This window comes from Cololabis saira, chromosome 22, assembly GCF_033807715.1.
Source record: "Cololabis saira isolate AMF1-May2022 chromosome 22, fColSai1.1, whole genome shotgun sequence".
In the NCBI taxonomy this organism is placed as follows: Eukaryota; Metazoa; Chordata; class Actinopteri; order Beloniformes; family Belonidae; genus Cololabis; species Cololabis saira.
In genome coordinates this window covers 12,488,593-12,503,184 of record NC_084608.1, presented here as the reverse complement: position 1 = coordinate 12,503,184, position 14,592 = coordinate 12,488,593, and the positions used below count along the sequence as shown (strand labels likewise).

Genomic DNA, 14,592 nt, shown 5'->3' with positions numbered 1-14,592 from the left:
TTTAAGAAAAAGGGGGCAACGCCTCAAAGAGCTGGCGACCTGTCTGCTGACCCACGACCTGCTGAGGTGAAGGCTCGGCCGGCGACAGGACCTCGTCGGGCTCCCCAGCCGCGCATTCACATGAAACAAGGCCGTGTTGTTGTGTTAATCATTTACATTCCCCCAAACCCGGCTACCTTACAGGTAGTCAATGGACCTGTAGCTCACCTTTTTACCATAACATTGTAAGACTAACTTCTGAAGATCTCCACTCTCAATGGGATTAAAATAACACTTAGGGAGTTTAAAAAAAAAAAAAAATCAAGCTTGGCAACAAAGTGTGTGGTAAAGTGGTATTTGCATAGGCATGCTGTTTTCACATCAAATCCTGGAAAACTAATAAAAAATACACTGGTTTGCAACAGGACGGGGCACGTTAAACCCACAAAAGTGGCAACAGCAAACACATAGACTTACTTTTTATCATCTTGGTTTGAATATATTGATAGTGTTTGTGTGTCAGCGCGCTCTTACTCTCACGGAAAGACAAGAAAAATGAGACTGGAAACTGTCCCAGGTGCGTCTAGGTCCCCCATGCACGATACACACCTCCCCTCCCCTCGCCGTGCGCGCACACCTCACTGGATGGCAGAAATAATAAACATGGGTACCGTGTTGCTGCTGTAGTTTTTACCTGTGCGTTGTCCACTGGTGTTGTGTGAGCAGATGGGGGGAATCAAAACGGCTGTTGATATGCTAATGAGGCCCTGTGCCAGTGTTATTACAGAGCTGCACCAGCCCTGCACTTCCACCATTAGAGGGAGACCTCAGAGCGCAAGATAGACAGCAGCCCACAGCTTCAATAAAAGTAGTTTTTCTGAGCGGGGAGCACAATTCACTGAGTGAAAACAAGACTAACGTGATACCTATACTCAAAAGCCACTTCAACAACCCATGAAAATGCTCTGGAAATTAACTGATAACATTAAGTACGAAGACTGCGAGGTAAGAGACACCTTTTTTTCTTTATTTCTTTCTTTTTTAATATGGGTTATCTGTCTTTTTTGGGTAGTGATAAAATAATTATTTTTGTAGTTGAGTTTTCACTGTTGGATCCAGGTAGGACAGCTGTGAAGAACAAGTTTCATCCTTTGGATTTTTATTCTATAATTATTGTTGCCTGTATGACAATCATAATAATAAAATCAATAATAATAACAATAATAATAATGATGATAATAATGATAATACTAATAACAATATTAATAATAATAATGGTAATAATAATAATGACCACATGCAGTTATTATTATTATTTTTTTACCATTTTAAATTCAATTTTAAATATAGATATATTTTTTAAGTTTTACAAGAGATACGGATAAAATTAAAACCCCAATATGCACTTACTGTGCATTTTGAAATTGAAATTAAATTTGAAATCACAGTTTTGGACTAATGTAAGCGCTGTCACAGCCTGCTTTATTAATGATTAAATGACAGGCACATGCGTCCTTCATTTTTTCTTTCATATCTCTTCAGTTTGAGCCGTTATATTTTCGTGTGAAGAGCCCGGCGCATGTGTGCGGAGCGCACACCAAGTTGTTTGTTGTTTTGGGCATAGACAAAGTTTGGCAATAATGTCGTTGGCATGTTCGGGAGTGGAGAAGCCAGTCGGACGTGTTTTTCACCCGAGTGTAGTGAGGATAGGGACGGACAGGAGCTGGAATAAAGAGAACACGAAAAGAAACGAAACTGGGCAGCTCCTCGTTCATGTCAGGTTCATTATTTTAATTTACAGCCATCGCTTCATCTTGGTATCGATAGCTAAAAAAAATGGATATGCATTATTCGTATTCAAATTCCGGTTACGGTTCGGTGTTTGGTAATTTTAAAATAGCCTACTTGCTTAGGCAGGAAGGGAGCTGCAGTTTTAAACCGCGCGTAAAAGTTGGTTTGGAGCGCCCGGATCCAGCTGCCCGATCTTAAAGAGTGCTGCATGGGGATTTTTATTTTTCTTCATCTTTCCGGGTCAAAGTTAACGTTATCCGGCGCTGGCTCTGCCTGCGCTCGCAGCTGCGTAAAGAACCGTAGGATTAAAATCTGCGGAGATAAATGAGGAGGAGAAGGAGAGCCGTGCATGGAGGACAGCTCGCTGTCGGAGTCTGAGCTAGAAAACAAAGGGACGGACGGTGGAAATGTGCCGACCGGAGTGGTGCCCACAGCGTCGTCTGCTGGATTTTCACCCACTTCAGAGGTGGACATTATTTCCTTCCCTGGCTTCTTCTGTCTGTGGTCCACCTCCCTCCATTCCTGTCTTTCTTTCACTTTTGCGCTTTGGCCCTGGGACTCTTTTCAACCCCCCCACCACCTCACCAGCCCACCCGCCCCCGTCTCTCTGATTCGTCAGACGGGAGTGAATGTCCCTCTTTTTGTTTCCCTCTCCACTCCCTCCACACTCTCTCACTCCTCTTTCTCTCTCACTCCCCATCTCTGATTAGATATACTGATTCCTCCTTTCAATGGACGTCATTTAAGCGTAGACTCCTGCCTTGAGTTGTGTCCTCCGCCGCAACGCCAGACATCCGACTATTCTTTTTTCCTTATAATTTAGGATTCCTGTAATATTAATAGTCATGAACGTGTTCTATTAGGAGTCCAAGAGGGAGACGAAGAAGCGGCTCTTGTGCTAATATGAGCTCGAGCGAGGGGACGGCAGCACTGTGATAGAAGCCGGGGAGCAGGGAGAGAAGAGCGGCTGCCGAGAGAAACTTTTCAACCCCGATCCACCAGCACGACCGAGTATCTGCATTTTTAGAGCCCAATGAAGGCCAGCTCGGATCTTACCATTTATTTCTGATGGATTATCGTCCTGCTGCTGAGGCACATATCTGACCGCCGGGGCCATCGTGATCGTGCAGGAGAGACGAGTCTTTTTCGGGGGGCTTTTTTTTCTCCCTTCCTCTTTGACTGGCCGAGTTCCTTTGCTCGCCCACAAATAATAACTCTGTTTTTGAGCTGATTGTTATTATTATTATTTTTTTTACCTTTAAATCGCACCTAAAAATCCTTACAGATGTTGGTGCACAGTTTTTCCGCGATGGTAAGTTGCTGGAGCCTTCCGTGTCAGATCTTTAATTTGCTTGTTTGCGTTCAATTATTATTTTCCCCTCCTCGGTAAATTGCATGTTTGATAACAATAGTGCCTTTAGCAACTTTAATTAAATAAAAAAGGAAAAAATGATAGAGCTTGGTTACATATTAATGGGCATTTTCCCTTTTGGAATTTTGATGTTCGATTTTATATTTTACTTTTGTCAATTAATTGTGATTTGGTTTCTAATCTCCTTTTTTATTATTCCTAAAAAAAACTTTTTGGATAAGAGAAGTTATGTGTTTTTTTGTTTGAAATTGAGTTTTAGTTTTAACTGTGATAATTCCACACAGATTAGTCAAACCGCTGTCATCCGCAGGCCATAATGGCTCAGCTCATGCCCGCAGAGCATCCAGTGGCCCAACATATAAAGATGGCCATTTCATCCCTTCTGCACATTTTAAATATGTACATTCAGGTTTAAAAACGTGCGTTTCTCTCTGTCCCCCCCCTGGCAGGACCGTCACGACGGCACCAGCAATGGGACAGCCAGGCTACCTCAGCTGGGCGGCGTGGGCCAGAGTCCCTACACCAGCGCCCCGCCGCTCTCACACACGCCCAACTCGGACTTCCAGCCCCCGTACTTCCCCCCGCCCTACCAGCCCATCTACCCGCAGTCTCAGGACCCGTACTCGCACGTCAACGACCCGTACTCCCTGAACTCCCTGCACGCGCAGCCGCAGTCGCAGCACCCGGGCTGGCCGGGCCAGCGGCAGGGCCAGGACGGCGGCCTGCTGCACCAGCACCGCAGCCTGCCGCACCAGCTGTGCCGGGAGTACCGACGGGAGGTGCTGCTGCCGTCCGGACACGGCCTGGACACCGGACTGTCGGACTCTATCCCCATCCATGGAATACCTCACTCTCTAGAAGACGTGCAGGTAGGCAGCGCTCCCCCCATGCAGCTCTCTCTGATTGTCGGATGACTCCATGTCAAATTATCAAACTGTCAAACTGTCATTAATTGTCGGTGTGTTTGGGTTTAAATTACAATTTAGGAATTAATATTTTTCATAAAAATAGTGCTTTTAATTTCATTATTTAACAATGATTACCTATTGTTCAGTCCCCCTGTTGCAGTAATGAATATTTATATTAATGCTGTGGGTGCAAAATTTAAAGTGATAAAAAAAGGGTATCAGATAAAGTGGTGAAAGTGGAAAAAAATCAAATGGATGGCGCATCTAACAATGTTCAGATTATTTTACAGCTTCTGAAATATATATATATATATATTTATTTCTTATTTCTCCTTATGATATAAAACAGGATGAGGATTGTATTCTTCTTTTAAATTGTCAAAGATGAAGTATAGCGACTTGACTTAATCTTTTTCATTAAATGCATTATTTTGAAATTAGTTGAAAAGCTGAAATGTTTTACATTTTATTTTTTAAATGCTTTTCTAAAATTCTGATTAGACATGACTTTGACGTAAATAAATCAAATACAAATGATGTACATCTGCATTTCAGCAAAAGTTCCTTGATATTTTTTTTTTTTTACTTTTACAATAGTTTATTTTAAAAGAGAGAGGGGGGGTGGAGGGGGGGTGTGAGGAAAAGACCAGGCTCGCGGTTCTTTGCGAACAATAACACTATAATCCATGGCATGCACACTAACAAGAAAATTGAGTTTGCTGTATTGAGTTTAGGTAGCTGCGATTACTAAACATGCATGATGAACAAGCACTAAAATTGCCAATAACCCCCTTTCTTATAGAGAGTATTCTTCCCAGTTTTTAATGAGAAACAAACACCAATAATTCTCTAATTAGTTCATAGGCCTTTAATAGGCTTCGCTGCCGTAATTACTATCCAATCTAGATTAGAAGTTTCCTTGTGAGTAGAGCCAATCTGAGGGCGAAATTAGGTCAGGATTATGGGGCGCCACAGCTTCGTTGTTTAAGACTGAGTTTGTGTTCTCGTTTAATGCGTCCATCGGTGTAACCCGCTGAAAGCACCCGTGGACAATAATAACAGATATGGGCCTCGTGAGTCTCTGTGCAGGGCGATGGTGGCTCCTAATTGTGTCAGGCTTTGTTCGTGCACTGCCTTTCTGAGATGCATTTACTTACACAAGAGTGAGGCTGACATTTCTCTGCCTTTGTGCTAAAATAGTATTTTTTTCCTCCTCTTTTTATACACGTATTTATTTATTTTTTTGCATTTGTGTCATAGTCTGTTGAAGATCAAGGAATTCACATTCCAGACCAGACTGTAATTAAAAAAGGTAAGCAATTTCCTCTGAGATATCATGCATGTTTCTCCAAGCTGCACACTATACCGAGCTACACGTATACACACACATACACGCACGCTCTTTCCACCATTCTGCTCGAGAGAACCCAATGCAATGCGGTAATGCCTGACTGATCCTAATACGCAATAGCCTATTTTTCATTACATGGTTTCCAAGTGCATCAAACTGGCTGCACCTTTTTCTCGCTGATGGAATTTACTGTCAGCGTTTCAGCGCAGCGGGGAGATGAGTGGAGCTGGTGGGCTTTGTGGGCCCGTGCTATTGATGGTCAAAGATCCAGGCCTATATAGACGATCCTGGCACTTAGGAGCCAATAGCTGCAATCACGCAGCATGGCCAAATCTAAAATGGAAGCTGCTACTGGCGGATGGAGCAGAGACCAAGAGTGTGCAGGATGATAATATGTTATTTAGAGAGGGGATCAAAACTGGGCATGAGAAAATCACTGGCGGGGATTTAATATTTCGAAATGTAATTTTCATGTTTAGAGTACTTTGGTGAAGCTTGTTGGATTATGGTCTTCGCGCAGTTTTCATTTATTTGCTATTCCAAAATATTCTGTGATTTATACTGGTGATGATACAGCATAAGGAGGCCTATTCATGGTCACGTTTCATAGCGTTTTGTCAGGTCGAATCAGACCTCACCAGATAAGACATGGAGCGTTTTTTCTCCATTTCTTTTTTTGTTTTGTTTAAAGTCCTGTCCTTTTCCTATCGTTTTCTTTTTTGAGTCCGTCTATCTGCACATCAACATGATAATTGGCTTCTTATATTAGTAATCTCAAGAGTTCGTTTAACTCCTATTGTCTCTATTAGGCTCCCTTGAGCCATTAATGTCACAAGTGATCTATCCAAAGGCGCACAGTCCCCCTTTGTCTCCGGTTACTGCGCACCAAAACGGTGTAAAGCCCGGCTGGGCTGAGCCTCCCCCCTTTTCCCCCCTGACACCCCCGGACTCCCCCTCCTCGGGTGTGAAATCACATGCGGGCGACGGTCTTTTGCTGGGTACCGAGGATATGTCACAATAGGTCGCCTTTATCAAATATCCCCGTTAGTGTTGTCACATCGGAAACAGTGTTATCTTGAAAATTGCGCTGTTTGAGCGCGCTGTAAATATGTGTTCATGAAATATAGATTTGGCCTAGTTAAGTGATGAAATGCCTTTAAATGAGGGAGAATTGTGCCTCAATTGCGACCGAAATTAAAACCCACATGTGAATGTTTATTATTATCATTTCTATTATTGTTTGTTGTGCATACACGTCTTTATTTTGCAATGTACAAATGTGATGCTAAACTCTAAATATGGGGCCTAAAGTACCCCCTTCTCACTTAGTTAAGACTCTGCATTGCATGAAATTCACTGAGCACGCTCTCTCTCTTTTCCCTCTCTCTCTCTTCCCCCCTCCTTCCCCTGGCTATAGGTCCAGTGTCTTTATCCAAGAGCAACAACATCTCCTCCATCCCCGTAAATAAGGACGGTCTTTTCGGAGGGGTGGTTAACCCCAACGAGGTGTTCTGCTCGGTTCCGGGTCGTCTGTCTCTCCTCAGCTCCACATCCAAATACAAGGTCACGGTGGCAGAGGTGCAGAGACGCCTCTCGCCGCCCGAGTGCCTCAACGCCTCTCTGCTGGGCGGGGTGCTGAGGAGGTGAGTTTCACTGGAAAAAGGCAGGAAAAAAAAAAAAAAAAGTAAAAGAAAAACTCCTCTCTTTTTTTACTCCATCTCTATCTGCGTGTGTCTGTGCGCGTGCGTATGAGAGCTCCACCGACTGCTCCAATCATCTCTCTCTATGAGCGTGCATCGCTCTCTCTCCCTCCTCTGTACCAAGAATAATTAAAATCGACCAACCATGACACCTAGCTCCTGCATTTAAAGCAGGAGGGCTCTATTAAATTCCATATTAACTTCCCTCGCGCATTGGAGCTCCCTCACTCAGTCTCTCAAATGAATGTAGGCCTAGTCTGTTTCAAGCCCAGCTCTATAGGCCCAGCGAAGGCATTACACATGAAAACATTGGTCTCCAGTGAACTGTCTAGTGAAGTGCTGCAGACATGCAGCCGCTGATAGCACTGCCTATTAAGTAGCACTTTATTTAGGCCTATTTAGTTTGTACAGTATTTGTCTTCAAGTGATAAGGCTTGGGTTATTCTTGTCTGTTATCATTTATAAAAAACGTAGACAAGGGTTAGAGTCACTCCCAAACAATAATAAAAAAAAAACAATAAAGAGGAGATGGACATCGTTTTATTGGGCTACACGTTAAACGTCGTAACTTAAGGTGATGTAAACAAAATACACAGCTCTAATGCTTTCTGTCTTTATTTTATTTTTTAAAATAATTGGCCCTCTCCCCCTATAGATTCTCCATAAATTACTCTGGTGTGCTGCATTTTTATGTCCATTTCAACAAATTCCTGTCCATTGATTAGCCTCATCTCACAAATTCCTTCACTTGAGTAACACTGAATGATAATTCCTCTTTTGTTTTCCTGTTAAAGGGCCAAGTCTAAGAACGGTGGAAGATCCTTACGGGAGAAATTGGATAAAATCGGCTTGAATCTACCTGCAGGCAGGCGCAAGGCAGCCAACGTCACCTTGCTGACGTCACTAGTTGAAGGTAAGCCACAAATCCCGTTCTCTCTCTGCCTGCTCCCGCGATACCAGGTACTTTCAAAAAGTGTTTTTTTTTCTTTTTCTATCCCTCTTTTCTTTCTCTGTGTTGGAAATCAGCATATGCGCTCATCCGTGTAATGTGGACCGACTTTGCCTCGCAAGTAATAAAGCATGAAGGATGTGTGTGTGTGAGAAAGTGTGTGTGTGTGTGTGTGTGTGTGTGTGTGTGTGTGTGTGTGTGTGTGTGTGTGTGTGTGTGTGTGTGTGTGTGTGTGTGTGTGTGTGTGTGTGTGTGTGTGTGTGTGTGTGTGTGTGTGTGTGTGTGTGTGTGGAGAGAGGACATCCACACATACAAAGAGAGAACGGTGTTGGTAATTCTTGTGGCTTTGCAGCGTTGGCCTTCGCTTGCAGGAGCACTTGCAGGTCCACGCCTGGCCTAGTTTATACACTGGATTAATTTGTGTTGAAGTCCAGTTAATTATTGAGTGCTACTTGTTTATTTGGGCGCTGCTGAGCTGTTTCACCTCATGGATGAGAAGTCGATTGATTTATTAACCCTGCATTGTTTCAAACATTAATACACTGCACTGGATAAAGCCGCGCAGGGCTGATTTTTAATGGCGACTTAATTCTTTCCTTAATGGCTTCCCATGCTTTGGGTTTCACCAAAGATTTGTATTGCATGCAAATGGCGTTGCGCTGACCTAATGGGAGCTATATGTTTTGGGCCTATTAAAGAATAAATTAGGCAATTATTGTGCGCAGAAAAGATGCCTTTTACGCGATTGGATAAATCCATTCCGCTTGCTGAGTTGAGCGTTATTATTCAGTGCAGTGGTATTTGGTGTGCTGCTGGTTTCCAAAGGTGAAAGCCCGCGATGGTTCATTGGTCCCCGTTAATCATTATTGCAGAATGGGCCCAAATGCAATATTCATTGCGTTTCGTAGAAACTCGGTCCTGTATCGTAATGAGCCCTGAGAAATGTTTGATTGTGGGTAATAAGAGAGTCGTGGCACGTGGGAAGTGCATGACGGAGAGGTCCGGGAGGGGCGAGGAGGTGGCCCGGCGTATTAACAGAAGACACACTGCGTCCTCGTTGTTTATGGCCAGCTATGCGAAATAGTTTACTGGACTGAAGCTTTGATGCTGATTGGCGTGTGCGCCCTTCCGGGGCAGAGGCTTATGGGCAGGAAGCCCTGCAGTAAAAACCCAACTACTTCAGGAAATTAAAACCAAAGACTTGGGGAGGAAAAAAATAACCGACAAGACAGTCATACTCACAGCTGCTTTGCCAACCTGAGATTTTACTACAACCCTTTACAATGTCTTCCCCAAGCCTTGGTGATCTGCTGGACCTTCAATAATGTGCAGTCATTGGTAATCAATGACATGTATGACGCTCCGTCTATATTTCATACCCACTTAGTTTCCTCCTGCATGTTTAAGCTTTCTCACGGTATGAAGAAGGGGACTTGACGTGTAATTACAGCTCTCATAGCTGTTTCGTCGTGATTCCTGGTCCATTATTGTTGTTGTTGTCCTCGTCAACATCATCGGTGTGGTTGGGAATGCGCAGGTGCCATAACCCCGCTGTCTGGACGCATAAACAGAGTGGACGCTCTGCTCAGATCAGATTAATCATGTGCTCGTCCAAGCAGGGAGTGTGAACTTCTGGGTAGCATTAAACAAGAAAACACATTCACCCTCACGTCTCTCTCTCTCTCCCTCTCTCTGTGTGTGTCTGATTTTCAGGCGAAGCAGTGCATCTTGCCAGGGATTTTGGTTATGTATGCGAGACCGAGTTTCCAGCCAAGGCGGTAGCTGAATATGTAAACCGTCAGCATTCCGACCCAAACGAACAAGTCCAAAGAAAAAACATGCTATTGGCCACGAAGTAAGTGATATCATCACATGTCACTGTGCCACACCAAAGGCGTCCGGTCTGTGCCAGTGTGTGCGTGTTTGTTTGTTTGACACACACACACACACACACACACACACACACACACACACACACACACACACACACACACACACACACACACACACACACACACACACACACACGTCATTCACAAGTTGGCTGTTTTATATTGCTGGTGCATGAAGTGTATCACGTGGTTATGGTGTTGTTCCATCTCTCACCTGCTAATTAATAAACAAATGAACTCGCATATCCTTATAATGTATTTAGTATTAAATGCAGATATTAATATTTGTCTTATTTAACCATGTGCCTCGTTGTCCTAATAGATATCGTTATTACAGTATAATAGATTCAAATAAGTCTAGGTCGTGGTTGTCATGTTGACTGGGCCTTACTGTCATTAATTTGCAGGGAAGCTTTTTGTTTAATTTTAGAGACAGGCTGATTCTGATCCCGCGCATCCCTTTGTTGTTTATGCAATAACTAAAACAAAGAGATTCCTTATGATGAATTAAGAGTCAGAGGCCAGCATTTAATATTGATGATGGGCTGCTATAATCAAACAGCTGTCTGCCATAACCGCTTATGAGAGGCTTTTAAAGTGTAGTTAAAATAGACCATGAAACGGAAAGGAGACATGGGCTGGAGCATATTTGTTGTAGGATTATTATTATTATAATTATCATCATCATTATTTTGCACGTTAAAAAAATTAATTCGTCTGATATGCTGTCGAGACAAATTATTATTTTCGCGTTTTTTTTTTGTAGTTGACAGTGCACAAAAGTTGTCATTATTTTTCTTATAATAAAACAGAGATAGAAATAGAGAGAAACACGATTCCTTGGCGATTTATATGCTGGAATAAATTGATCAACAGGGACTCTTATCTTACTTCAGTGGCTGGGCACTTTTAATTTGCCTCAAGCAAATGCAAAATGTACAGCCGCAGGGCTGCTTATCCTTGCATGTGATTTTTTTTTTTATCAGGACACTAAAATGCATGCAGGGATTTATTTTTTTGTTCCTTTCTTTTCGGCATTGGTCATTAACACCCTGCTCTCCCCTGCTTTTAGGCAAGTCTGCAAAGAATTCACAGACCTGCTGTCCCAAGACCGCTCGCCACTGGGGAACTCACGGCCGCAACCCATTCTCGAACCGGGAATCCAAAGCTGCTTGACCCACTTCAGTCTAATCTCGCACGGTTTCGGGACCCCTGCACTGTGCGCGGCCATCACGGCCCTCCAGAACTATCTGACGGAGGCTATCAAAGCCATGGACAAAATGTACCTCAACAACAACCCCAACAGTCATTCAGATAACGGCACTAAAGGCGGAGACAAAGACGAGAAGCACAGAAAGTGACGTTCCCTGCAGCCCACCTGCAGCGCGGGCCCGAGCCCGCGGGCCCTTCCTCTGCACCGACCCATGCCCCTCCGCCTCGCACCGGCCCCCAACCATCCACTATAAATATTATAAATACCTTATAAATATAATTCATAAAGTTAAACGTGCCACTTCCTGATCTTGCGCGGTTTTGCGTGATTTGTTTTTACATCCCAACTTCGGAGTCAATGGGATAGGACGCAAGAATCTTCTTCTTCCAACACCTGAACCATACGAAGCGTTGTTTAAAAAAAAAAAAACCCAAAACAAAACAAAAAAAAAACAACAAAACAAAACAAAAAAACCCACGACGGAATGAAAAGAAAAAAAAGCTGCAGAGGAACAGCTCCAGGGCGAGGTAAAGGTGTACTGCCTCACCCAGAGGACTTTTTATTCTCCCCTCCCCCTCCTCCGTATTTTTTTATGAGCTGCAACGAATGGACTGAAATCCAGCGACCCCTTCTATATCTCAATTTTACGATTGTGACAAAAGCAAAGCTAAAAGAGGACGAATTCCTATCAGTATTGTGAATAATAAACTTGAAAAAACAAAGAGAAATTCCACAGATATCCATGCCATGACTTCAGTTGTAGACTCTCACTCTGTTTCTCTATCTCTCTCTCTCTCTCTCTCTCTCCAAGCGACCAACTTGAACTTTTTTGAATTTCAACACGATTCACGGTTATATAAGGGAATCAGTGTTCATGTATGTATATATTTATTTATGTGTAATTTAATGGGAATTGTAAATATGGTGCGTCTGTTGAAACTTCTTTTTTTATTTATCTGGTGCCTCCTGTTTTAGTGGGTTTGAATATTCGGTTAGTTCTTCATGTGATTTTATGGTTCTAGAAAACAGAAGTTTGGGGTACTTTATTTCTCTGGGATATTTCAATTCAGCCCTCTTGTAGCATGTTGAGGCGACACTGAAGCAAGTGAACAAATTTAATAGAAATAAACTTCAATTTCTCTCTATATATCATCCTATTCAGTTTTTTTTTATTTGAGATGAGACAGAGCATAAGTGAGACCCCGAGGAGTTTTTTTTTTTTTTTAGTGTCTATTTTCGTTTTTATACAAGCTTATATGTGTTGTGCCAATCAGAATACGTTTCACCTCTTGTTCTTTCCTTGAAGCACCATAAAAGCAATAAATGGAATATTGTCTTTTTTTTTTCAATGTTCGAAGACATTCAAAAACATTTTTGGGGACCACCTGATATCTTGTTATGTCCGATAATGTCCGAAATTGGAGGCAGTTTTAGCTGTATTGTATAGACATGTGCTGGCAATAGTTCCTATGCCTGTCAATGTATTATAGTCCTTTGTTGCCCAGAAAAAAATAAATATTTGATACGCTTCATGTCGATTTTTATTCTGTCGTTTAATTTTTGTATTCACTGATTGATACTCCCGGCTTCCTCTTTTTTCTTTTTTGGTCTTAGTATTTTTTCCCATCCTGAACGGCTACTGTAATTGAGTTTAAGTCTCCCCTGACGATTGCTCCTTGCAATAAGCAGCTGAACTCATTGTTTCCCTCAAGTATAATAAAAAAAATCTTACTTTAAACTCTCCAGTTCAGAGCACAGAATCTTATGCAGGCCAAATGGCTCACAACGATGGATATATTCGCGTTTGAAGTGTGCAGCGCCACCCCTCCAGCTAAAACCCTCTGAGATGTATATAGGCCTGGTGTGCAGTGTTTGGTTGTTACAGGCTATATTTGGCTCTCCCCTGTTTATTCTGCGCTGGAGTCTTATTCAAAGACATGCGTCAAATATTTGTAATGTTGTTTGCCTCTCAGTGTAATCAATGAACAATCAGCGCTCAGTATGCAGGGGTTTTATGTATATGTCGCGATATAATCACGCTTTCATAACGCATATTATCCTAGAACTGGTGGTTGGTCTTATTTCAGTGCATGCATTGGGGCTGACTGAGTCTATAAATGTGACTATCTTGCTGGCTGTTATGGCAAATGTGATACTGGCCTTTGCTTTATTTTGCGTGCAGAGCCTGCAGAGAGCGGACCATTGCATAACATTTGAGTTGAGTTTGATTGTATATTGATGGTGTGGCACCTATGGCTCGGAATCAATCTCGTCTGCAGCACGAATCAGTGTGGTGATATATGCATCTTGTATTGTTTCTTGCTTTCCTTATTTCACTGTCTGGTAACCATGCAGTTCAAAAAATATTGTAAGTCTGGGAGATATAGCGCTGGGCGACACACCCGCTTCCTCCACTTCCTCCTCCCCCTCCTCCTCCTCCTCCTCCTCCTCCTCTCTTTTCTTTCTCCCACCTCCTCAGCAGCCGCGTTTATTATCTTGCGCGATTTTTCGGGCCTTTTGGTTTAATTCGGAGGCAGTTGTTTTGCAGGAGAGTGAACGAAGCCTAACTGTACATGTCCTTGGCATAATTGCGATGCACAGTGCTGGAGCAGGTGAAGCGAGGCATTGTCTGTCAGGGCCTGTTTTTGTTGGCTCAGTCCTCAGATTGTGTGTGGGATCCTGTCCTAAGGCACAATAGCTCACTCATAAAGGGGAGAGACAACCCGGCTGCTCCTGCTAGGGTGGATGTGGGGAGGGGGTATAGCATAAATAGTCACTTTAAGGTAAAACAATCGTATTAAAACAGCATTCATCGGTATTAGCGGAAAAGGAAGCCATTAATCCTAATGTTATTTAATAAATTTATCGCTTTTTGGTTGAAAGAAAACAGGTCTTTGACGGTGAAACAAACGCATTAGAAATAGTTGCATCTGTGACAATGGTGAATATTTGTGTGTGTTATTAGTATAAGACGACAGGGTCTATAATAGTGTCTTTATGGAGTGTTAAAGCAACTCCAAAATCCTATTGTTTTGTCGTTTGTTTGTCCTGATACCAGCTTACAATTTGCACACCTTTTTTTAATGCAAAATTGTAATTTTACCCTAATTTGATTTTAAACAGGTAGAACTGGTTCCCCAAATGCCTCACAGCAAAAGTGATTTGCAAAAGAAGGACGCCTGAAATTTGAAGAGCCAGTCAGCAGTTGAATTTGGATAATTCAATCCATAACTGCCGCTTGTCTCAACTAAACCAATTACAGCCCATTCTCGGATGGTAATTAATAAGTGTGAGGCGTATTGTTATCAAATATTGCGGAAATTATGTGAAAAGAAATATACTAGGGGGTTACACTGATAAAACTGCGTTACGATGAGTGTTTCTGAGTTCACGGTGATGCTCAAGGAAGGAAGAAGCACTGTTTGGGTGTACAGTGT

General features: G+C 42.7%; 1 protein-coding gene across 2 annotated transcripts; it reads left to right on the top strand.

The window, feature by feature from the left end:
• The first annotated feature begins 810 nt into the window (after nucleotides 1–810).
• Nucleotides 811–12,687, top strand: tfap2a (transcription factor AP-2 alpha). 2 transcript variants are annotated; one of them, XM_061713607.1, is made up of 7 exons: nucleotides 811–984; nucleotides 3,592–4,011; nucleotides 5,311–5,362; nucleotides 6,819–7,044; nucleotides 7,896–8,014; nucleotides 9,764–9,905; nucleotides 11,015–12,687. In XM_061713607.1, the coding sequence occupies exons 1-7, from the start codon at nucleotides 934–936 to the stop codon at nucleotides 11,301–11,303; spliced, it is 1,299 nt and encodes a 432-aa protein (XP_061569591.1). In that variant the 5' UTR covers nucleotides 811–933; the 3' UTR covers nucleotides 11,304–12,687. The 2 variants fall into 2 exon arrangements, with proteins under 2 accessions (XP_061569591.1, XP_061569592.1); XM_061713608.1 differs by lacking the exon at nucleotides 811–984 and adding an exon at nucleotides 2,491–3,082.
• Nucleotides 12,688–14,592: the final 1,905 nt, after the last annotated feature.

Bases quoted from the DNA above. Each gene is read 5' to 3' on its own strand.
- tfap2a (XM_061713607.1), top strand. From the start codon at position 934: ATGAAAATGCTCTGGAAATTAACTGATAACATTAAGTACGAAGACTGC. The intron at 5,363-6,818 runs GTAAGCAATTTC...CCCTGGCTATAG, and splicing joins CCAGACTGTAATTAAAAAAG to GTCCAGTGTCTTTATCCAAG. The intron at 7,045-7,895 runs GTGAGTTTCACT...TTCCTGTTAAAG, and splicing joins CTGGGCGGGGTGCTGAGGAG to GGCCAAGTCTAAGAACGGTG.